Raw genomic sequence first — 26,471 nt, 5'->3', positions numbered from 1 at the left:
CAAATGTTTAGAAGTTTAACCATTAACAAAATAATACTCCTCTTTCATTTGTCTTTTAGTGATGTCTAGCAAAATATGCTGAAGAATTCAAATGCTGATGTGAACATAACTATGTCATTTCAATGATTTCTTTAACTTCCCTTCTCATACTTAGATGTCTAATATCCATAAAATTCACGGATTTAACGTGTATAATTTAGTAGTTTCTAGTATATTTGCAATTAGCAACCATCATTACAAAACATTTAGAATAGAACATTTTTGTTACTGCAAAAGAAACTCCATTCCTATTAGTAGTCACTTTTGTGCTCCCCGCTTCGTAGTCCCTGGTAGCCACTAATCTATTTTATGTCTCTATAGACTTGCCTTTTCTAGACATTTCATATAAATGGAATCATATAAAATGTGATCTTTGGTAACTGGCTTCTTTCACTGAGTATACGGTTTTCAACCATGGTACAGCATGTATCAGAATTTCATTCTCTTTAATGGTGGAATGATACTCTGCTGTATGTAGATACTACATTTTGCTTATTCATTTGTTGATGGACGCTTGGGCTGTTTCCACGTTAACTGCATCATTTTACATTCCCATCAGCAATGTATGAGGGTTCCCATTTCCCCATACCCCCAGCCACTGTACTGTAAATAAGTACATGTTTATGTACCTGGACTGAAGAGTACTATTGCCTTCAGGTAGGCATATTCATATCCATCAATGCAGAGTTTAACCATGCTGTTGCAGAACTCCTGTAGTTTAAAGATGTGCTCCATCAATAATTTTCTTCTTTCTGTTGACATTTTATCTTTAATTAAAAACAAACACACAAAAGCTTCTAGTTTTTGGCTAAAGTGTACATCTATTTTTACCCAAGATATTTCCCTCTCACAAATTTCCAGCTTTGAATATAGCCAATCTATAAATGTTTAGAATTCTATATCACTGCAAATAAAGATGAAACTAATTATCTTCAGACAGTGCTCAGTTAAGAAAAAAAACAAGCAAAACCCCCAACAAATTTAGTGTTTCTCTTTAAGATACATCTTTGAGAAGATAATCTGTAAAGATAACTTCCTGAAAAACTGGCCTTTTTACTCAGATTTTGGTAACAAGATTTAATTTAAGCTTAGATTTTTTAAAGTTACCAACACTACTAAAATAGAAACAAATACATAGCAAAAAACACTACCAAGACCAAAAGGAAAGTTGAATAGTTTTATAAGAACTTTTAAAATTTACAGTGTTTATGTTTAAAACACATCTGATTAGTCAACCCTAGCTTTAGCGAAGGTAGGATGTACATAACTCATTACAAATCATGAGAAATGAATCAAGACCAGGAGTCCACGAATAGGAATGGAATGCTACCTTTTAGCAGGATCTACTGCTGATGACATTTTAAGATATTTCTCTGCCCTCAAACAGGAAATAGAAGCCGATGATTTAAAAACAATGTAAAACATGCTAAGGAAATATAATGACTCCCAATTTGTAAATTATTCCTGAATTCAAAAAGCACTTCTTCCCATCTGAGGATGGGCATGCTTGTGGTTAGTCACAAGCCAATCTGAAGTTAAACATTTATAAATCAAGGACTGCCTATCTCCTCAAATAAATGAAAGCTGTAATCATCTTGGCATCAAGAAAAGGAAAAAGAGTAAAGATTGTTCAGTGACTCCACTACTGTTTAAGTGACAGAATATATCCCAATGAATGATTTTGTTGTGCTCTCGTTTGAAGATATTTTTGGGTGATTAATGGATGAATTTATCAAAATGTAAAAATTATCTCAAGCAAAAAGGGTGTTGGTATCTAAAACATAATCAGCTACTTAACTTCTACTTTATAAAACCGATGGCCCCCCTTCCTCTTATATCCTAGAAAAGGAAATAAATAAAATGCTTCTTACCTTGTTGAAGGCTACTGTGAAGACAATTGACAAATGTTGCTAATATAGTTGCCACATTCATCACTTGCCAGCACTGGGCAAGACCAAGAGTAAAAAGTTCATTCCAATAAGCTTTCACCAATGATATGCTGTTTTCTTGCCTATTAAAACAAAACACATCAAACGCATATCAGATGTTAATATGTACTTTACAAACTTTACAACTGGCTCATCTATTTAAAAATAAAATATTACTGAACTAAAATTATTCTAGAAAGACCAATTGGACATGGACCCAGTCAATTCTGTCTTATATAACGAATAACAACTGATGAGGAAAGCTTATAAATTTAAATATTAGCTACCTTACTAATCATTCAGCCAGTTTATAAGGTAGTATTGCAAACTAAAAGTTAGGGCTTTAACCCCACATTTCATGAAAACAGATGGAATACAGATTATTTTTAAAAATATTAAAAACAAAAGCATACATTTAAAAACTTTCCCAAGTTTTTTTTTTTTTTTTTTTTTGGTTTAAATTCAGGTAAATGCTTTTTTATGTAAGGGCAACTAGAATGGTTTGATGATAGGCAAGCAACTGATTTCTTGGGAGAAATGGTTTGTTCTGTATGTTTCAGATAGGAAATTAGTATCCCTATAAATGAGATACCAAGGATTTACTAGGAGTAATGAAAGTAAGGTCCTTTCCTAAACTTCTGAATAAGAAATCTCAAGAGCATGAGAGAGAAAAAATTGGAATAGAAGTCAACCAAGGTTTTTAAACATAGATCATCCACTGATTATCCATTTGAAATCTGGCTAATAAGATTCCCAGGTCTCAGCTGCTTAGCTATATAAAATGAAGAGATACTGTATGTCCTACACCCTCCTCAGAGTTATTACGAGATGCAAACATAAGAGTTAGGTGAATAGGGCATGAAATAAAGTATATGTCGGTAGTATTCAAGGCACTGGAGAAATACCAATCAATAGGATGGATCAAGTCCGCCTCCATGAAACAGAAGATAAACATAGTAAAGAAATATTATTCCATATATTTTATATAAATATTATACACACATGTGTATGGTTATATATAAAGTTTCAGATAATAAAAACTCTCCATTACTATAAAGTAGGATGATGCATCAAAAAATAGGGGGTGTTCAGGTAAGGTGGCTAGAGAAGGTCTGTCTGAAGGGCTGACATGTGAGTAGAGAAAGATGGAAAAGAACTTGAAAACAAAAAGATCCATGGCACTGCCAATTTGTTTTGCAAATCAAAATTTGAGGGGCGCCTGGGTGGCTTAGTCGGTTAAGCATCCGACTTTCGCTTAGGTCATGATCTCGCGGTTTGTGGGTTCGAGCCCCACATCGGGCTCTGTGCTGACTGCCAGCTCAGAGCCTGGAGCCTGTATCAGTCTGTGACTCCCTCTCTCTCTGACCCTCCCCTGCTCACGCTGTCTCTCTCTCTCTCTCTCCTAGAAATAAACATTTAAAAAAAAATTATTTGAAAGTGAAGTTTAAATGGAAAGAAATTCAGTCATTTTCAAATTTTCATATTAAAAGTGATGTAAAATTTCAATCTTAAAATTGAAGAAAATAGAAGAGAACAAGATACTATTTTCATGTATCAGAAGAGATGAATAAATTCCAGAATTGAGGAGGGTATGAGAAAATAAGAATTCATTCTCACATAAGCACTGCTGATGTGTTAACTGGCTCAGTATCTTTTTGGATGACAATTTAATAGTACCTATCATCAAAAAAATAGAACATATACCCTCTCAGACTCATCAACTCTTCTCGTTAGAACCTGTTTTATAGAACTACTCAAAGTAGGCAAAAGTATACATACAATGCAACAGTGCTTATTGTAGCATGGACAGAATAACTAAACTAGCAACAACACAAATGTCTACTAATAAGGGATGAGTACATAAATAGTAAATCCTGTAAAAGGAAATACCAGACAACCGCTAAGGAGAATAAATTTACAGTGTTGACATAGGAAGAAACCTATCATCTAAGCGTAAAAAGAAAGGCAAAGAATATGATATGCAAGTGTATATATGATTGTTAAAATATGACAATGAAAAGATCTGGTAGGATGCCAAACTGTTAATACTGAGGTTAGTTACCTCTGGAGGATGAAGTTTTACTGTATGTTTCTATACTTCAATATTACTTTTTTTTTTTTTTTTTAAGTTTATCTATTGACTTTGAGGGGGAAGGTGCTTCGAGAGAGGGAGAGAGAATCCCAAGTAGGCTCCATGCTGTCAGCACAGAGCCTGATGTGGCACTTGATCTTGATCCCACGAACTGTGACATCATAACCTGAGCTGAAATCAAGAGTCTAATGCTTAACTGACAGAGCCACCCAGCGCTCTCTGAAGTTTTATTTTTATTTTTTAAATGTTTATTTATTTTGTAAGAGAGTGCACATGGGGGGGCGGAGGGGGGAGAGGAGAATCCTAAGCAGGCTCTGTGCTCTCAGCAAAGAGCAGGGGAGTTGATCCCATGCACCATGTGGAGTTGGATGCTTAACTGACTGAGCCACCGGGTGCCCCTGATTCTGAAGTTTCCAAGAGGAAACAGTTAACCAAAGTAGTGGACACAAGACAGAAAAATGAATAGAGCCAACAGACCAAAAACAATCAAACCTCTTACTGGCCTGTGCTACACCTAGTACTAAGAAAGTACTTTGACATTGTTGTAGGAGACTCAGAGAAACGGTTAAGGAGTCACTGCACAGAGGATGATGAACACCAGAATTGTTTTGAATACCCCAAAAGGAAAAATGATGAAAACTGGCAACTGAGGAATATGCCACATTATTTTGTTTCCATAGGAAAAGAGCTAAATATGGAGATTAATTCTTGAAATATATCTATATTTACATCTTCATCCAAAACAAAACCCAAAATATCCTTGTAGTATAGCTAGCCACGCTTTTCAAGTATGTTTTCAGAAAGTTCATTAGGAAAGGAAAACAGCAAGTCTTCTTTAAAAAGAAGGTTCCTAAAAAAATGAAGGAAAATGAGCACTGGCAATCTATTTTGCAGCAGCACTGGGCTAGATCATTTACATTCATCATTCTCAGTTAAGTAGCCTACCCAGCAAGAAAGCATTTCTGCATCTAATTTATAGATGTATAGTTAATAATTTAACTAATAAAGTACTATTAGTTAAGAAGCAAAGTTAGCAGATAAATAAATCCAGAATTTGAACCCAGGTGTTCAAAGTCTTTTTGTATAAATCATTACAAATTTTAGCAAGTAAGATACCAAGTGAAATTTCACAGTAAAGACCCCCCATTTAAAGCTAATATTTTGTGATGGTAAGGGCATGTTTGCTGTCAACTTTTTCTGTTAAAAACAAACAATTATTATAATCATATAATAATTTGTATTTTCAAAACATCTTTCCTTCGAAAAGCAAAAGGAGCTGGATGGGGTAATTAATGAATCAGGTACTCTGAAAGCAATGCCAGTGTTATTAAATAAAAACATTAGGTTGCACAAAAGTATGTCAACTTCTTTTACAAAGAGATATAGGTACTTTTCTTTAACTATTGTACTATGTTGTTACGTTCATTAAAATACGTACATAGTACTAAGAGTTCAGATCATCCTTTACACTATTTATTTTGATAAAGTAACATGACTTTGGAAGTCACTTATACCTGGGGATAACGTAATATTTGTCTCCTACACAAATAAACCCAAGGCATTGTATTTTACCTCGCATCTGTTTGAAAGGAAGGCATGGCCCTTAGGGAAAAGTAGTCAGCGATAGGGCAACAGGGCTGGTTTTAAACCTAGAGCTATGGTAAACATTACTTTGTTTCAGTGGGATTTAAAAGATTCAACTTTAAAGGCTTACCATTTAATGGAAGGTTTCTTGAATTACTCAGTAAATAAAGTCTCCTATAGCCAATACTGGTGGTTTAGAACTTTTGGTTATATGACAAGAATCTAGGCAGACAGGACTGCTGACAAATCATGCCAAGGGCCCATAACGAACCTACTACTGTGCAGCCACCTAAATTATGCAGGTAGAAGTCAAAAACAACTGAATTCCTGTAAGTATTGAGACTACAAATTTTATAACAGAAAAGTAATATCCTTGTAAAACATAAAGCATTATAAAATACAAACAGTATTAACCACCCACTGTTTAAGATTCTTGAAGCTATTGTTCCCCTCTATTCAAGTAAGTCATCAAACAAACTCAACTTTACGAAAATGATTAATGTTGCCTATCTGTTTCTGTATGTATAATTAGGGCTTTGTTTCCAAGTTTTGTGTCTACAGATAAAAATGCAACCAATGTCAGTTTCTAGGAGACTCAGTAGCTTTTATTACCACACAACAGAATTTCCCACCCTTAGAACCTAGCCCTCTTGCATCTGCTTAAATCGAATTACGAATTATCTAGATGTGGATTGTAAGAGTTTACATAGCAATTAATGGCCTTAAATGCTATACCAATGCTTATCTAATCGCAAAGAATCCTGTGGCTGTTACATTGAAACCAATTTTCAGGATAGATCACGGGGAAGTGTGGCTGCCAGTGTAAAACTGTATTATATTTGGAAATCTCAGGCTTTATTTTTGGTTTCTTTAACATTTGGAGAATGTTTCCATGGGATAATCACACTTAATTTAACAGAAGTACTTAATTAAGACCAACAGTGTTATATGTAAATTTATATCGTATTTTAATTTTTTGTTAAAAAAACAGACTGGAGAAATTCTGAAAACTCTGTTATTTTGAGAGAAAGAGCTAACAATTGTTTTAAAGGTTAACCATTCTAAATCAGGCTTTCAATTTATGTAACTGGTTTAGTTAAGTACATGATTTAATGCATGGTATATCCAACACCAAATTACAAACCAAATTATAGTTGAGTTTCTATGTATGTTTTTCAAAGTCATGAATGAGATATGTTTTTTTAGTTATATTAAAAAATATTCTTTAAGAATAAAGTATGGGAAATTATTTTTCCTATTTTGCAAATCGGAACAGATGTATAGGATACAAAAGTGTATTGCTTATGAACTCATATCGGTGAGTAGGGTCCTGTGACTAGAAAAATACTTTTCTAACAATGGGCTTAACTTTTTCTATGGTCTCTTTGTCTTTTCATATCAGTTACTTTAAAGCAATCTAAGTAAATCTGGCAAGTTTTAGGTAATATTGATGTAATACAGATTACTGATGTGTTCCTTAGTGGTAGGTACTTCTAAATGATCAAAGTGGTACTTTTTGTATCCACAATTGGAAAACAATTATTTCTACTTTTAAACATATTCACTATATGTAAGTTTCAGCTCCGTATTAACATGCCTAGATGAACACTGAAACAGTGGGGGTGGGAGGGAAACAACAGCCCAAGATATACCTACAGCCTCCCTACCTTCAGGTCAAAGATGGCCTATTACAAATGCTGGCCATGATTTATCAGCTCCACTGCATACATTTCATTTGAATTATTAACACAAATTATGAAACATGGATACTCTTCCTACATAAAAAATATACTAACTGCCATACTTTGTCATATATATAACAAAACTTTAAGTTATAATGTTATACAGTTTTTTCCTTTAATGCAAATCCATCCAATATAAAAGTTCTTGCTTAGCGTATATTTGTGCTATAAAATCACATTTATACTCAAGGACTTTAAAACACTTACCCTAGAGCCTGGAAGGAAGGAATTGAAAGTGCCCAGTGCATTGATAAGAACAGCAGTCTAGAAGCAGACTCCCCAATGTAGTGCACATTCAGGTACTCAGGCATAGGAGAAGGCATGGTGAGCTAGTGTGAACAGGGACTGAGGTAAATGATTTTATGACAGTTCTAAATTATAATTTCTTTGAAAAATGTAAACATATCACATGAGTTTGATATAGTCACCAAAAGGCAAATCTTGATATAAGCCAAGTCACTGAATTTTACAGCTAAAAACAGGATTTAGAATGAATAGATTACAGCTTCTAACAAAGCAATACTCACACAAGCAGAATCCCACTTAATAAATCATGATATTCTCTGGTAGTATTTTTATTAAAATTTTTTCAGTGTTCACTTATCTTTGAGGGAGAGACAAAATGTGAGCAGGGGAGGGGAAGAGAAGAGAGGGAGACCCAGAATCGGAAGCAGGCTATAGGCTCTGAGCTGTCAGCACAGAGCCTGATGCAGGACCCAAACTCAGGAACCATGAGATCATGAGCTAAGCTGAAGTCGGACGCTTAACCGACTGAGCCATCCAGGTGCCCCTCTGGTTGTGTTTTAAAAGTTAATTTCTGTCTTGATCTAACAATGTGCTTTTTTTCTTCTCTTCCTCTATTAATAATGATATATCACAAATTCAGTTTAAGGAGCAATCTTGTATGTTAAATGTTCCTTTCGTTCAGGCTGTGGGGAGTAACAAATTTAAATCTTACAGAGTCAGGAGAATGATGAGAGAAGTGGGCCTGCTGGTGCCATCTGGGAAGTGCATAATCCCAGATAAAGGGCACAGCTGTGACTCGAATTCCATACATTGAAAACATATGGCAATTTGAGCTAAGGACTGCCTGCTCTATTTTTCATAGAGCAGGTTCTATGTGAAATCTCCCTACTTAATCTACAGGTAAAACAAAACGTGTCTGTGGCTATATACTCACAGGCTGTCAGTTTGTACTGCTGACTTCAGGTCGTGAATTTATTTTATTTTTTTTAAAGTTTATTTATTAGAGAGAGAGAGAGAGAGGGAGAGAGAGACTGTTGTGTGTGTGTGTGTGTGTGCATGTGCGCGTCAGCAAGGGAGGGGGCACAGAGAGAGGGAGAGAGGATCCCAAGTAGGCTCTGCATTGATAGTGCATGACCTGAGCTGAAGTCAAACGCTTAGCTAACTGAGCCACCCAGGTGTCCCTCAGGTAGTTATTTTAAATATGTGTCAATGGTTGAAAATAAATATCCCACATTAAAACACTTCTAGAAACATTTTTGAAAATCTCATTAAAGAGCACTTTTGGGGCTCCTGGGTGGTTCAGTCAGTTGAGTGTCTGACTCTTGACCCTGGTTCAGGTCATGATCTCACGGTTTGTGGGTTCAAGCCATGTCAGGTTCCGCGCTGACAGTATAGAGACTGCTTGGGATTCACTCTTTCCTGCTCCTTCCCCATTAGCACTCTCTCAAAATAAACTTTAAAAAAAAGGGCACTTTCACTGCTATAAATGAAATGTAATTTCACCCATAAGAAACACTAGCTTAAATTTCTATTACTAAGGAAAATATTCTATGCTATAGTGTACTCTGTAGACAATAAAATTAGTGAGATAAAATGAGATGTAATAGCATTGGAAAAAAATACCTCAGATATCTAAGTAGAAAAAACTGTGAAACAGTCTGTAGATGACCCAATTTATGTTAAACAGAGAGAGATTGTGTGTGTGTGTGTGTGTATACACATACATATGTATATATAAAAAGGACAGAAGGAGACATGCCACATAGTTAACAGTGGCTACATTCGCAGGGGTGGGGTAGGTGCATGTACCCATATGTATTTTTCCGGGGAATGGATATATAGCTTTAACCAGATTCTCAAAGTTGTCTAGGATGACAGGTCAAAAAGTTTTCATCACAATGATACAAAAGTTATCCATTTTTACCAAAATGTAAAAAAGATGAACTGACTTTGTTCATTATTAGCAATAATTGACTTACCTATTTATAAATGGTGCCAACTAATAAAACAACAGAGAAATTAACAGTTGAAATTCTATGCATAGGAAGAATGAATTCATGTATGTATGTGTGCATGTCTGTCTATGTATGTCTGTATTTATTTTAAAAAGATTTTGAAGTAATCTCTATACCCAACATGGGACTCAGACTCACAACCTTGAGATCAAGAGTTGCATGCTCCATTGACTGAGCCAGCCAGGAACCCCAAGAATATCTTTTAAATGCTTGAGAAATGTTTACTGGAATAGTCAATTAAAATGCCATTGTTTAAAACAATTCTTAAGAGAACTGTAGTCAAGCAGATATTAAACATCTTAAATGTAATTATTAGGATGCAACTGTTTCTACACATAAAATACATAAAAAACAAACTGGGAACTATCATACCTTTTGAGAATTGCCCAAGGTGAGTAGGGGGGGAAAAAGCCTGAAAGATTAGGGGAATTACCAATGATTACTAGTTTTAAGGGGGGGGAGGAGTAAGATGCAAAACAATGATTGTTTAAACAAAACAAATAGACTAAAATCACTTTTAAAAAAAGTAAAATAGAGTACTAAAATTAAATATAAGGGCTAAAATATACAGATGTACCTCGATTGACACAATGGTGGTAATGTTGAGGACTTTCTGGGCTTTAATCATAAAATTGAAATCATTTGCATATAAACTAGAATTCATTATTCAAAATACTGCCATGTTGTATTATAAAGAAAAGAAACATAATTTATCTGTTTTACAGACTTACTTTTCTTAAAGCAAGATATACCTCTAGCATTATGAATCAGCCAGTTCTGGCTGAAAAAGCAAGAATTTATGCTATAAGTCTTTTACAAAGACAAAGACTTCTTCCTCTGTACAGAGAAGATAAATTTCTACTATAAAGATGTTAAAGAGATTCCCAAAAATGGCTGTGAAATTTTAGGTTTATAAACTGAATCATACACATTTTTTAAGTTATACACATAATATATTGAGATGATTTTTAAAAGTGTTGACATCAACTAGGCTACCCATTTTAGAAGTTCTTTGTCTATAATTATGTTTCTAGTAGTTTCTGTAATTCTGATAATAGGCTAAATGATAGCTTTTAGAAAATCATTTGACTTGAGTTAGATCTGAATTGTATTCCCAGCACATCATTAATGAGTTGTGTGACCCTGGATTACACATTACAAGATTATAATTCAGCAACCACTCACTGAGATCTTGACAACCCCAAGATCAAGAGTCACATACTCTTACCAACTGAGCCAGCCAGGCACCCCGAATGAGATTTCACTGTGAGGTACTAAGTGTTGAAGTCTCAATATAAGAATAAAATGGAAACAAAATGATGTACCCAAACAGAAAGGGCTAAAAAAGGGATGGGGTGTCTGACAAATGGCAGGCAAGAGAATCTCAATGTGGAAAGTAAGACCTAGAAGGTCATGAGCTTGGATCTCAAATGGGTAATGGGAAGCTAAAGAAGACTTCTAGGTAGCAGAGTAACATAACCGGATTGATTTTTAACAAACATCATTTTGTTACCAGGGCACAGGACAAGATGAAGAGACTGGAAGTAAAGATATTACTGTAACAGTTCAAGTTAAGAAATTTTAAAAGGCTTTGAAATATGGTGATAAAAATGAAGAGGAAAGGAGAAATTAAAACAAAAGAAGAGTTAGGATTCAACTAGGGAATGGAGAGGGATAAGGTAGGGGAAGAATGATGATGACTCGTAAACATCAAACATGGTGACCATAGGATTGGGATTTTCATACTGAGATGATACAGAGCAGAGAACAGTTTTGGAAATCACCTACCTCTGTCTCAGACACTTATTTCTAACTGCAAATTCTATCCACCTTGATTCTCTGTGTAGTCACAATGCAAGAATCAAGAATAAAGTATATGAAATCACACCAAAAACCGAGTTTAATAAAGATATTAAATATTTCTATTGTTCTAGATTCTCTGGAACCAAAATCCAAGTGGCAGTATTAGATTATTTCTCTCTTCTGTTTCAACTGCTTTGAACAAGACCCTGAAAACCTCCAAATCTTTTTTCATTCACAAAATGACAATAAAAATCAGAATCTTCACAAGGGACTGTGGTTTGAGGCTCAAAAATAACAGTGTATACACAAAAGCATGTTGCAAACCACACAGTACATAAAAATGCAAGACAGGAACAAAATGCTTTTTTAGCTCAGATAGTAACAGATAAGTGAGTTTTTTATTACAAATGTCAGGTTTGGAAACTCATGACCTTAAAACCTCAGTGAGAACGCCAACCATGACAAAGTACTGAGCTGGAGGTGCAGGAACTCTCAAACTTTCTGATTTCACAAAGGCTGCAAACAAGAATTAGAGAAAAAAGGAGCTGTTTTTGTCTGAGGAGCAAGAAACTTCACAGTGCTGATTCTGAGGATACTGAGTACTGTCAAAGACAGTACAGAAAAAACCAATTCCAGAGAGAGGAAAGAAAGTTCTAACTTGCCTAATTTGTCTGTCCATATCAAATATTTCAAAGAATCAAAAATTCGGAGGACCAACATCAACAGTAAACAAAGGACTACTTCTACATTTCTAGAGACTTTCTTCCTTGCAATTCTTCTTGTTTTTTACCCTTCTTTCCCATTTAAATCCAAAGGTAGAAAATAAAACTAAGACAACAAAAGCATGTCTTTTATTTAGAATAAGAGAAAGCAATGGTGGGGGGCATGTGGGTGGCTCAGTTAGTTAAGCATCAGATTCTTGATCTCAGCTCACCTCATTATCTCATGGTTTGTGAGATGGAGCCCCATGTCAGGCTCTGTGCGGACAGTGTGGAGCCTGCACATTCACGCTTAATCTCTCTCTTTCAAAAAAAAAAAAAAAAAAAAAGCTAATTAGAAAAAAAAGAGCAATAGGGAAAAAAAAATTCAATTTTGCTTTGCTCCACCCTTGTCCACAGCTCCTACCATAATTTTTTAAGGATGGCATTGATTATTCCCATTGTATTTTTTATAGTCCCCACAAAAAATTCTTGTGTACAGTACAAACACAGCATTTCTAATTTTTCCCAATTAGGTTATCTTTGGTAAAATTTTACATGAAAATTGGTTTTACTGATATGTTTTACTGATTATTTAAAATTAAAGCAATTATTAAGTCAATGATTTTCTCTGTGGCTGTTTCTACCAAATCAAATTTTACAAATATAAATTTTAAAATATGCAGTTTTAGCCAATGCTAGATTTGTGTTATTTCTACCAGTCACAAAAACATTTACTTCATAACTGTGTATATTTTCATTAGAAACCCATGGAAACTTAGAATCTACAGTAAAGTTATATGCAGTTTCCTTCAGGTATTCCAGGACTTGCTATGATTGCTTTAAATCACTCTGCATACGATTTTCTAACAGTACTCACAGCTAGTAAAGATAAAGAATGGTTAAAATGGAGGGATCAAAACATCAAGGTCTTAACGTAGGACCTCAATGGCCAGTACTGCTATAGCTGTATTCCCAGCGTTATTTGTATGACAAATCAAACACTACAAAGTTATTTTCTAATATTCTACATGTATTGTTTCCATCCTAAATTAATATATTTAGGAGAACAAGAAACTATACATGTACCTCCTGTAAAATGGTTAAAGTAAAAGACAAAAGTTAAATTATATTAACTAACTTTTACCTTCTTAAAAATAATACTGAAAACTAGCTAATTGGGGCAATACATAATAATGGAGTTTTCTCTGGGTCTTACATATGGGTTTACACCAGTAGTAGGAGCTAGGCACTGAACAAAACCAGGGTACTCAACACATCATGAATGACAATACTAGTGTTAACAATAATACCACACACAGTTAATGTCTATGTTCTAAAAGCTGGCTTTTATAGACTTAAAATCATGAAATGATATAACCATGATTTATAAACAGGATGTTTTAATGGGCCATTGTTTTATATAGCCAGATGTATATGTTTTACCTGCTATTTTGAATTCTAACAGAAATATTTCTGATTTTAAAAGCACCACAAATATACTTTGATTTTTGAAAGGAACATTAAAATCAAAATGGATAACACAACATAAAAATTATATAAAAAATAAATGGAAATACCCTGAAAGCTACGTGTGAATCGCTGAGAAGTGGCCCCTCTTTTTCGATGTAATTTATGCTTGAGTCTCCAGCGATTAGGTGTACGCCTCCTTCCATGCCCTCTACTGAGCTCTGACAGGCTGTCTCTGCAGGAGTCAATGCTTTTGCAAGAGTATCAAATGCCCTATAAGGAGACATCAGATGATGTGAGCTTGGCCAATCTCCACAATATAATAAAAATTCTATATAAAATTCTGGAATTAAGATTTAGGCCTTAAAAAAGATACTTTAGAAAACAGACCTTTCGAGTAGCACCGAGTAGTCTATTGCAGTGATAGCAATGACTGTCTTCAAAAGCAACAAATTAAACTTCAATATGTATACTATGAAAAACTATATTAATGTATTATCAAAGAATTAAAGTCTTTTTAAGAAATCTTATGTGATTACAAGGAAAAACCCTTATACTCTGGTCTAAAAATACACTTTTACAAGTTATATTTTGATAGTACAAGAAATTAGTCCATTTACTGTACTTACAGAAGTTATTTAGAAAGAACAAGGGCAAGAACTTATGTCAACTTTACTGTATTCTATACAACACAGTTAATTTTATTTAAAAATTCAGCAAATATTTTAAAACTGTGTTAACTCTACATCTGAACTGTAAGAATTTGAGATTAGGATGGCAAATAATGAACTAATGTTAGCAAATAATAGCTCTCCATAGTTTTCAATGAGAGGCCTTTCAGAGTTTCTTAAGATTTCAGGTTCAACAAAGTACTTAATGAGACTCTTAAATGCAGTTTCCTCAACATTTAGATGATAAACAGTGTGAAAAAAGCCTAAAGAGACCTGGCTTCCACATTTCATGTATTAATATCAAGGGAATGAAAAACCGAATTTGATACAAATTTCCTGAAGCCTAACTTAAAACTGTAGTTAATTCAATGAAGTCATTTATTTATCTATTTTTAAGTAAGCTCCATGCCCAATGTGGAGTCCAAAGCAGGGCTTGACCTCACAACTCTGAGATTAAGACCTGAGGCACCCACGCACCCCTCAATTAAGTCATTTAAATCTATTTTCATCATTAGAAAGTGGTGGGGAAAATGAACATGACTGCCTGAGGTAAGACAATTATTTCAGTACACAGAAAATAAAATACCTGAAACGTCAGACCCAAATTATCACCTTTAGTAAGAGAAAAATTTCTAACTTTTATGACTACATTTCTAATCTTATTCATTTATTGCTCATTATTTAGAATGCAACCTGCTAGATAACATTTTTACATTTTCTAAGTCTAACAGAAATACTTGTTTTCTGAAACTTCTGTAAACAGTATTCAACATAAAAAGATTGTGGGCTGCCTGTGTGGCTCAGTCCATTAAGCGCCCAACTCTTGACTTCAGCTCAGGTCATGACCTCGTGGTTCGAGAGATCGAGCCCCACCGTGGGCTCTGTGCTGATAGTGCGAAGCCTGCTTGGGATTCTCTCTCTCCTCTTTCTGCCTATCTCTCCCTCTCAAAATAAATAAACAGATTTAAAAAAACCATGAATATGTTGTAAGAGACACTAATACTTAAGATCAAAACAGACCTTACCTTGAAACATCACCATTGGTCTGCATTTCTTGATGAAATTCACATAAAGAGGTATCACCGTTACTTAAGCTTTCAATCACAGACATTTCATTACTATTCTGAGAAACATCTTTACTCTTTCCAAGGTTTGCTAATGATGTAACCACACTGGCCAATGTACTTAAATCTCCCTGACATGATTCAGCCTTAAAAAACAAACAAACAAAAGTATTAAAATCTGCAAACTGGTATCAGTGAACTTTTGAGTCTGAAATATCCAATTCTAGTTTATAAACTGCCAAAAGTAAAGAACTCTAAGATGAATGAAACCCAGAAAGTAAAATCAAAGAGCTCTGAGGTTTTAGAAACTTTTAAGAAAAATATGTTTAAAGACATCAGGTACATTTCCTAGGAAATGTTTATACACAAAAATTACATTAAAACCAAAAATTGCACTTAATGACTAATCTATTCATATCAACAATCCCTACCTCTGTAAAAGGATATTAGATGATTTTTTAAAGTTCTTTTTAGTATTAAAATTCTAACAATTTCCAAAACTTATACAAACTATACAAAAATTGTATAAAATGTATTAAAATTGTTACTGAAAAGAGAAAAAAAAGGGAAATGTATTATTGAACAGAATTCCTAGAATACCAAGTCTTACCAGCCACCATGTTAAATGTGTTAAATGCCAGGGACTGTGTAGGTGAAAAATCTCTTTACGTATTTAATAGGCTTTTGGTATACACTGCGTATTTTCCCATTTGTCTTTAGCTTTTACTTTTGTTAATGACACATATATTCTTTATTCACTAATCAGCTATAATTATTTTGTAAAAAAGAATTTTTTTTCCTTAACTCTTTGACTACCCAGAAATAGAATTTGTATATAAAAGGCAGGTAAGTGCCTCACTGTTCTTCCTTTTATCAATTTTCAGAGCAACGAGTCATTGCCCTTAGTAACCTCTAATGATGACTGATGAATTTTAGGTATCGTTTTAAATTCAAAGATTTTTATATATTTGATGTGTTTGAATGCATTATTTTTTTCACTGCTCAAATGATCCCATCCTAACCTAGTGAGAGTCCCTTCAGTCACCTTCTATGGACTACTGACAGATCCTTTCTCTTCCTTTATGGTTTTTATTTTTAGTGTTCTTAATCCTAAGAAAAGATATGTTTCCTTGATGTTTTATGTTATATCAATTCTTTATGTAAAATTGATTTTGGTGAACAAAATGACACAGTTTTTGTGCTCCTTAAATTAACGAATGGTCCCAGAATCATTCAGAGTAACCTACCAGTTGCAGAGTTCTTACATGGTTACTACTCATTTATGTATTTTATTTAATCCTCAAAACAACCCTGTGAGATAGGAATCATCATCCCTTTATTATGGACAAGAAGAATTATCCATTGTCACTCCAGCAGTAGTAAATAGTGGAGGCAAGATTAGGAAGTCCAGTCTGATGGAGAAGCCTATGCTCTAACTTCAGGCTTCTCAGAACATGAGTAAAAAGAGTTAACATTTTTAAGTGTTTTAATTTTCAACTAAAACTTAAACTCTTATACATTCTCTTGCATTTCATTACATGTCTATCGAGCTAGACTTTTAAGTTTTTGCCACTGAAGACTCTTAGGCAATGTGAAAAGACCTCATCTTGTGACTTGCTGGTTTTGAGACCACTTGTCAGAAATTTACCACAGAAGGTTATTACAATTTTAATACAAAGACATAGAAGCAGTATCTGGGCAAATAGTAATTTCTCAACAAAACTTAGGTCTCTTCCTCTCCTAAAAGGATTAATTATGTCAGTGCAATGGTAACTACCATCCTAACCTTGAATCACGTGCACAAGTACAATCTTGTAATCCCAAAATATACGGTCAAAGGCCAAATCTCACCACTCAATAACAACATGCTAAAGCCCAACCTGTAAGGCTGACACTCCTATTAGCCCTATTTTACAGATGAGGAAGGAAAGTAAAGCACTGAGAGGCCAAATACCTTGCCCAAGGTTAGGCGGCTACTAAGTGGCAGATGAAATTTGATTCTAGAGCTCAAGTATTAAGAGTGCCTTAGGGTCACCTGGGTGGCTCAGTTGGTTAAATGGCCGATTTCAGCTTAGGTTATGATCTCGAGGTTCATGAGTTTGAGCCCTGCATTGGGCTCTGTGCTGACAGCTCAGAGCCTGGGGCCTGCTTCAGATTCTGTGTCTCCTTCTCTCTCTGCCCTGCCCCTGCTCATGCTGTGTCTCTCAAAAATAAATAAACATTAAAAAAAAAATTTTTTTTTAAAGAAGTGCCTTAAAAGTATCAAATAACAAAGGGCCCCCTGGGTGGCTCAGTCAGTTAAGTGTCCTGATCTCATGGCTTATGGGTCGAGCCTGAGCACTGGGTGTCTGTCCTGACAGCAGGGAGCCTGGAGCTTGCTTCGGATTCTGTCTCCTTCTCTCCCTGCCCCTCCACTGCTCACACTCTGTCTCTCAAAAATAAAATAATGTAAAAAAAACAAAAAGTATCAACAAATATACAATAAATCTGGCCCTAAATAGGATGACCAGATCACATTACAGGCTGAGAAAAATACTAGTTGGAGGCTCCCTAAAATCTGTTTATAGACATGAATCTTCAGGAGAAATTTTTGCTTTTTCTTCTCAAAAAGGGTTTCTGAACACTACAGAAACTCTACATGCTCCATATAAATAAACAAACCTGTTTTTCCTTTAGACTTCTTGCTCAATAAAGAGGCACCCCAACCTCTAAGAGAACCCAGATAACTCAGATCAGTGCTCTCGGAATTCTATTCTTACTCTTGACTCAAGTCAATGTTTTGAATAAGGTATGCTATGAATTTCTCTTCACTTATTTATTTTTTTAATTTTTTTTATTTATTTCTAGGGGAGAGAGAGAGAGAGAGAGAGAGAGACAGCGTGAGCAGGGGAGGGTCAGAGAGAGAGGGAGATACAGACTCCGAAATAGGCTCCAGGCTCTGGGATGGCAGTCAGCACAGAGCCCGATGCGGGGCTCGAACCCACAAACCGTGAGATCATGACCTGAGCGAAAGTCGGACGCTTAACCGACTAAGCCACCCAGGCGCCCCATCTTCACCTGACATATTTTAAATCTTCTGTTACTATATACCTATAGGGCAACATAAAAGGAATATTAAGAATTTTATACTTACTATAAATGACTATTTCTCAGGCTTTCTATTTCAAGGTGAAAGAAACCTAGAAGATTTCTGTCACTCTCACGTTGAAGCTGTACCTGACCTCGTGGAATAAGGAACATTTCTACTGATAGTTACTCGTATATGAGGATCCACAAAATGGAGGCCATCCTGGTCACAATCTCAACCCAAATCAGCATGCACATACAGGAAACACCTGTCAAGGAAACCTAACACACACCAATCACGATCTTACAACTCCACTTTAGCTAGCTCTCCTCACCCTAGAAAACAAGACCTACTAGCTTTAGTAGGAAACCTTCAACCTCCTAGCCAATAAGGCCACTTCCAAGTGCTACTTCTAATGCTCTGTAAAACTTGGTCTTGCCCAAAATCCCTTGGCAAGAGTGCTCCACTATTTATGAGGCACTGTGCTCCACTGATCTATGGATTCTTTTGCCTTGAAAAAAGGCATTAAAATTGTTCCTAAATTGTTTTAATTTTGTCACTTCATACTATCAAAGAATTGATAATTCATATTAAAAAAAAAAATTTATAATAGGGAATATTTAAGACCAGATCAACTGACCAAATTAATGGACATTAAGAAAAGGAAAAAAATATTAAAAGCTTAAAAAAATTTAAGCTTTAAATTAATTGCACTACACACACCTTATCTGGTGTCATCAGCACAGTTGACTCAGTTTTTATTCCAGACTGGTGAATATTCACAAACATTCCTGAATCTAACAGTCCTGCTGACCTGTAACAAACAAGTATAATTTTAGCCTTGGTTTTACTGGGACGAAAAACAAATGACTACCTACTTAATGTACTTTTGTTTGTTTTGTTTTTACTATACCTTGCAGTTTCACTATCTGTTACAAAAGTTGGAGTTGCAGCTAATGGGCTTCGAAGGTCTTTTCGGATGTAGATTTTTTCTGTTGAAGCAGCACAGTTGGAAGATTTTTCTCGAGACACTTCAATGGGTTTTCTTTCACACTGAACAGCTACAAAAATGCATTAAACTATTAGGTCACAATGTAGAGTTTATAGACAATTTTAAATGTAACCTTTTGGTCAGCAATTCTGCTCATGGGAGACAGTTACCATAACTCAATTCTAAAGATAATCATTAATCTTTTAGAAATTATTTCCAAGCCCAACAAAGTTGCTTAGGAATAGTAATTTGCATCTTTCATTCTCTTTTCCTGATCCAGTTGTGGTAGAAATGTAGAGAAACTCTTATTTTTTAAAAGCTCACTGTCAAGAAGGAAAAAGTGAAGTTAGGAGTCTCTCACCTATCTATATGAGAGTTAAAAAAATATTTAACCAGTGAAAAACAATACTAATAGAGATTTAAATTTAAATTTACTATTAAATTTAAAAGTAAATCTTATTTTAGCTAAGAGCAGGGAGATTTTTGAGAACTAATTCAACTGTTTAATCTTAATTTATAAAATATAGGTAATACATTCCACTTATTTTATATGAATTTTATTTCATAATACTTAAGAGACAGTATAGTGTAGTTGCTAAATGTACATTTTCTGAGGGAAAAACAAACTGCCAAGATTCAAATCCAAGTTTTGCCACTTATTAGTTGTGTGACCTTGGACAAGTTAATAAATCTGTTTACTTTGATCAAATGTAAAATGCGTTAACAGTTACACCTACTGCATAGAGTTCTGTTACGAGAATAAATAAGTTAATTCACATGGTATACACCGAGATAGGCATGGTGGGAGCTCAATCAATATTAGCTATCCTATTTATCATTTTAGGAGTTTAATCAAAAGCTAGACTGGTATCTAGTTAGTTGTGCTTTTTTAAAAAAAACATATACATACATGCAAAGCAGACGGGAACTCAATATCTGTTGAACAAATAAATACTACATGCATATGTACACATTTCTATGTTGTTAACTGGAAAATTGTAAATTAAAAAGCATATATATTTGACATACTGTGTTAATTTTGACATACTTCTAGTTTGCCTGAATCCTTAAAATTACTCTCTTTTTAAAGCTAATACATACAGTCTTGTCTCATTCCAAACGCAATACATCTCTGTAACCTGCAGTATTGACAGCGGTTTCGATGGTGTTTATTGATAATACAGTCCTTTGATCCTCGACATGAATAAACTAAATTCTTTCGGATGCTTCTTTTAAAAAATCCTTTGCAGCCTTCACAGGTTACTGCTCCATAATGACGCCCTAGAGACAGATGTTTAAGAAAACACACAAGTTACATATTTTAGAACAAAAATGGAAGCCCATTTCTTCCCTTTAAGAGACAACAATATATGTGATGAGACAGAGATTTTTGAGTTTTTGAGCCTGATGTGGGGCTTGAACCCATAGTCCATGAGATCATGACCTGAGCTGAAATCAAGAGTCAGACGCTTAACCAACTGAGCCACCCCAGGCACTCTATTAATTTTTAATTAAAAAAAAATTTTTTTTTAATATTTTATTTTATTTCTGAGAGAGAGAGCGAGCGAGCGAGCATGTGAGCAGGGGAGGGTCAGAGAGAGAGGGAGATACAGAATCTGAAGCAGACTACAGGCTCTGAGCTGGCAGTCAGCATAGAGCCCAATTTGGGGCTCAAACCCATGAACTGTGAGATCATGACTTGAGCTGAAGCTGGACGCTTAACCAACTGAGCCACCCAGGCCCCTCCTCTGAATTTTTAATTTTGTAAGGTAACATTAACAAAGGTATGGAAAATTTCGCAAAGAAGCAAAACCATCCATAACACCATGATACATAAAAACTATTTTCACTTCTGAGATCACTTACAAATTATAATTCTTTTATATATTACATAAGGATATTTNATATATCAGTTAGTATTTGAGCTAATCTCTTTTCATTGTGGGTTCCATTTTTTAAATTTCTGGAGAAATCTGTTATCCTTTATTAACCTACCATTTCACAAACGGTTTCTTTGGCACCGTTTATTTAATTAAATATTTATTTAATAAATATTATTTTAATATTAAAATATTATTAAATTAATTCAATAAAATAATTAAATTAAATTATTTAATTTAAACATTTATTTAATTGAACATATTCTGGGAAAAGGTAGAGTGGAGACTTTTGTAATGAAGCTATGGAAAAGATTAAAGATTATAGAAAACAAAGGAGAATATCCCACTGGAACTTGTGAATACATATGAGTGAACATGGTGCTTTCCTGGCATAAAGTAACAATGAAGGTAACTAAAATGGCATAACCTTGATATAAGACTTGAGAAATGTCTGCTCAGCTATGTACAACATTAAATAAAGCGTAACCAAAAATTTTTCATCTCAGTAATTCAAGTTACTCTATATCCCTGGACTAGAAAACAGGACTCAACTGGTAAGTTAACAACCTAATGTTCGTATTATTAAGGACTACAACTCATTAAGTAATTCCTTTGACAAACTGATTTTACATTAAAAAAGAAAAATTCTACTGGGGCGCTTGGGTGGCTTCGGTTCAGCTCGGGTCCACGGTTCGTGGGTTCGAGCCCTGCGTCGGCCTCTGTGCTGACAGCTAGCTCAGAGCCTGGAGTCTGCTTCAGATTCTGTGTCTCCCTCTCCCTCTGACCCTCTTCTACTCACGCTCTCTCTCTCTCTCAGAAATAAATAAAACATTAAGAAAATTTAAAAAAAAATTCTACTTATTCATTCAGTTTACATTTTAAAGGAAAAATTATTTTCCACAGTTCTTCAAAATATGCATTTTATGTCACTGCAAGATCAAACTACATTCAAGTAAAAAAATCTTAGATGAATAAACAAACTTTGGGGAAAAATTTCATAGGCTTCAAATATGAACCATAAAAATGATATCCTCTTGGGGCACCTGGGTGGCTCAGTCTGTTAAGGGTCCGACTTTGGCTCAGGTCATTATCTCACCATTAGTGGGTTCAAGTCCTGCGCTGGGTTCTGTGCTGACAGCTCAGAGCCTGGAGCCTCCTAAGGGATCTGTGTCTCCCTCTCTCTCTAGCCCTCCCCTGCTCATTCTCTCTCTCTTTCAAAAATAAACATTAAAAAAAGAAAAAGAAAAAACCGACATGCTCTTTTTACTTTAAGAAGAAATGTGGTAGTGTGGTAGTTACAACACAACACATATAGAAGGTTAGTTTTAAATGTTACCTGATGCTTTGTCTCCACATACTACGCAAAGATCAAAAACCTTATTTGGTCCTTGGTCTTGGGAAGAATTATCTGTTAAGAGCTAAAGAAAAACCCCGAAAACAAAAAACAAAACAATAATTTGTTAATAATACTCTTACATAAAAAGTAAAAGAATATTCAGTCTTAATTATGCTTTCTTTCTCATATTCTGAAACTTTCAACTCTATTATATATAAATCATTAAACTATTCCTTTTATATGTAAATAAAAACATTAATGTTATTAGAAGCAAAGAAAGCAAGAATACCTTTTAAATTTGTCCCATGACACTCTCATTTAACAAACTATTAAACACACAAATACACGAGTATTTGATGTATCTTACCCATTAAGCACTTATTATTCATTATTCTTTCAACACATCAAATGATGGGAGCAGTTATCATCCCCATCACGTCACTTGTCTTTGAATAGCTCAAAACTTTCCCACATGGAATGACATGACTAAGATAAGCTATAACAGCATAAAAAGATAATTGATTTTTAATAAATATTTATTTTGAGAGAGAGAGAGGGAGAAAGAGAATCTCAAGTAGATTCTTACGCTCTCAGCAGAGCTGGATGTGGGGCTTGATCCCACAAACTTTGAGATCATGACCTCAGCCAAAATCATGAGTCAGTCGTCCAACTGACTGAGCCACCCGGGTGCCCCGGAAGTTTTTAAATAGAAAAGAGGTTAAATTTTTTTGTGGAGGTATTTACTTATAATTATGGAAATGTGATTGATCTACAAAGCATACATTTTTCATCAATGAGTTGTCTAAGATTAGGATTAGGTGTAGTGGTTGACAGCATGGGTTATGGAGTCTGGTAAATGGTAGCAGGTCAGTGAGACTGAGTGGGGAGTCCTTGGGCAAATTACAAACGCTCTTTAAATTATATAAAGAGCTCATCACTAGGAATAGCTAATATGATGCTGGCAAGGAAATACTAGTCTCTTCTTTTAGATTTATTTTCTAATATTTTCATCATTTTCTTTCAATCTTTTAAAATGCAAATAAATTAATTCAATCCCCAAAATGTGATCAGGCATTCATTCCCCATATCACCTTCCCCAGTCTCTGAAAGAATCCACAAAGTAACCCACCCACTTCGTAACTTTTTCTTTTCTTAGGGGTGTGAATGCCTTCAAGAGTAATTCTGATTAATTAACTAATTAATTAATTAAAATGTTTTATTTATTTTTGAGAGAGAGATACAGCATGAGCAGGGGAGGGTCAGAGAGAAAGGGAGACACAGAATCCAAAGACCGGCTCCAGGTTCTAAGCTAGCTGTCAGCACAGAGCCCGACGCAGGGCTTGAACCCATGAACCGTGAGATCATGACCTGAGCTGAAGTCAGATGCTTAACTGACTGAGCCACCCAGGTGCCCCAAGAGTAATTCTGATTTTAAAAACTCTAAATAGTCCTTAAAACAGTTGTCCCTTGCTATGTTATAGTGGCATTATTCCTTTTTTTAAAAATTTTTAAAAGATTTTTCTTTACCTTTGTTTTAATGTTTATTTTGGGGGGAGAGAGAGGGAGAGAGAGAAGGAAGTAGGGGAGAGAGAGAAAGAAGGAGAGCGGGAGGGAGGGAGACAGAGAGAGAGAATGAGCAGGGGAAGGGTGGAGGGGAGGGCAGAAGATCCAAAACAGGCTCTGCACTGACAGCACAGAGCCCCATGCAGGGGTCAAACTTATGAACTGGGAGATCATGACGGGAGCTGAAGTCAGATGCTTAACTAGTTGGACTGCTCAGGTGCCCTGGCATCATTCTTTCTTATATCACCGTAAAAATTAGTCTTCAACAGAAACTTAAAAAAAAAAAAAAAAACTGGTACCAGCTATACCTTGAAAATATCTATGAAAAGTATCACTCTTTTCCTTAATAGCACATCTACTACAATAGAGTTAATATTTTACCCTCTATTATTCCTATGGGTAGAAGAAACATTGAGAGATTAAGGGACTTTACCCCATCACTTAGGTCACTAGATCAGAAATCCAATCTTCTTGGATAGGGGAGTTCTATCCTATACCTGTTTCTCTTTCTTTTCCTTGAGAGATGATCCATAAAGTAGGCAAAGTACCAATATTATCCTTTTTCTTGAAACAGAATTTTTCTTTTATTTTTTATTTATTTATAAAAATGTTATTCTATTTTTTTAAAATATTTTTTATTTATTTCTAGGAGAGAGTGAGAAAGACAGCGTGAGCAGGGGAGGGTCAGAGAGAGAGGGAGACACAGACTCTGAAATAGGGTCTAGGCTCTGAGCTGGCACTCATCACAGAGCCCAACGCGGTGCTCGAACCTACGAACCGCGAGATCATGACCTAAGTGAAAGTCGGACGCTTAACCGACTAAGCCACCGAGGCGCCCCGAATTTTTCTTTTTTTTAAAGAGTAACTTTATAGTAGAAAAATCTGACACACTGTACTTCAGCCAGGTGGTCAAGATCAATGTCACCAGTTATAAAACATGATGATAGTAAGTACACATGATATAATGTGATGAAAATGGCACTTTAACCTCTGTGATGCTCCTCACCAAAACCAACAAGCCCAGTTTAATCATGAGATGTCAAAGTCCCATAGCAGGGCCACCTACAATATACCTGAAGAGTATACCTCAAAACAGGCAAAGTCATCAAATACAAGAAAAGTCTGAGAAACTGTTACTGCTAATAGTAATCTAAGGAGACATGATGATTAAACGTAATATGGTATCCTGGAATCAAAAAGAATAAGGTATAAATTAGGGAAAGCTAAAAACATTTATTCATTTTAGTTAATTATCAAAACTGGTTCACTACCATAATAAAGGTAAAAAATAGGAGAAATGATGTATTGAGAGGTTCTATGAGAACTCTGTACTTCCAATCAGTATTTCTGTTACAGGGGAGTCTGGGTGGCTTAGTCGCTTAAGTATCCCGACTCCTGACTTCAGCTCAGGTCATGATCTTAATGCTGTGAGATGGAGCCTTACACCCAGCATGGAGCCTCCTTAAGATTCTCTCTTTCCCTCTGCCCCTCCCTGCTTGTGTTCTCTCTCTCTTAAAAACAATCTGTTAACTATAAAATTTGTAAAAAATCAATTCTGTTAATAAAGAAAAAAATTAAGGTATTCAAAATGTTATAAACTTTTGAGGACTTTGTCTTGTTGATAATTCCTTGTAAATCCCATCTATTTTTTACCTAGCCATTCCAAAAATTTATAGATGATGTAATCAGAATAACAATAGAATCTATCAGGCAAAATTTTGTATTTTGTGAATTAGTTTTTCAATCCTGAAAGGAACTCTCTTCAACCAGGTTTTCATCACAAAACATGGAATTCAATTTTAAATGGGTACTCCACCAAAGAGTCTCCAAAGGCAAACTTAGAGGTTTGCTGGATTCGTATTCAATTGTATAGCAACCAACAGTGAAAATATCTATGTAACTACAGGTATGTAGTGTGTATAAGACTTAACTGGCTCTTTGAAAAATAGTGCATATCTAGCAAAAGTTAAAATTATGTGAAGTCATTTTATTTCATTTTATTATTTTTTTTAAAAAATATTTTTATTTATTTCTAAGAGAGAGAGAGACAGCATGAGCAGGGGAGGGTCAGAGAGAGAGGGAGATACAGACTCTGAAACAGGCTCCAGGCTCTGAGCAGTCAGCACAGAGTCTGACGCGGGGCTCGAACCCACGAACCGCGAGATCATGACCTAAGCGAAAGTCGGATGCTTAATCGACTAAGCCACCCAGGCGCCCCCTGTGAAGTCATTTTAAAATCTAGACTACTAGGGCACCTGGGTGGCTCAGTTGGTCAAGCACCC

General features: G+C 35.1%; 1 protein-coding gene across 5 annotated transcripts in view; it reads right to left on the bottom strand.

The window, feature by feature from the left end:
• Positions 1–26,471, bottom strand: part of NR2C1 (nuclear receptor subfamily 2 group C member 1) — a 47,340-nt gene that overhangs the window by 5,607 nt on the left and 15,262 nt on the right. For 4 of the 5 annotated variants that reach the window (XM_077772167.1, XM_077772166.1, XM_077772165.1 and 1 more), the window contains 9 exons: positions 22,627–22,708; positions 20,512–20,691; positions 19,333–19,480; positions 19,143–19,233; positions 15,314–15,498; positions 13,728–13,890; positions 7,593–7,714; positions 1,911–2,050; positions 669–806 (listed from right to left, as the gene is read on the bottom strand). In XM_077772167.1, coding sequence (XP_077628293.1) covers positions 669–806; positions 1,911–2,050; positions 7,593–7,714; positions 13,728–13,890; positions 15,314–15,498; positions 19,143–19,233; positions 19,333–19,480; positions 20,512–20,691; positions 22,627–22,708 — 1,249 coding nt within the window. The remainder of the gene's footprint in view (positions 1–668; positions 807–1,910; positions 2,051–7,592; positions 7,715–13,727; positions 13,891–15,313; positions 15,499–19,142; positions 19,234–19,332; positions 19,481–20,511; positions 20,692–22,626; positions 22,709–26,471) is intronic. The other variant, XM_077772169.1, reaches the window with a different exon arrangement.

The sequence above is a fragment of the Crocuta crocuta genome, unplaced genomic scaffold (assembly GCF_008692635.1).
Source record: "Crocuta crocuta isolate KB4526 unplaced genomic scaffold, BGI_CrCroc_1.0 scaffold216, whole genome shotgun sequence".
NCBI lineage: Eukaryota > Metazoa > Chordata > Mammalia > Carnivora > Hyaenidae > Crocuta > Crocuta crocuta.
The sequence above is the reverse complement of the archived record's forward strand: the minus strand, read 5'-3'. Positions and strand labels throughout refer to the sequence as shown.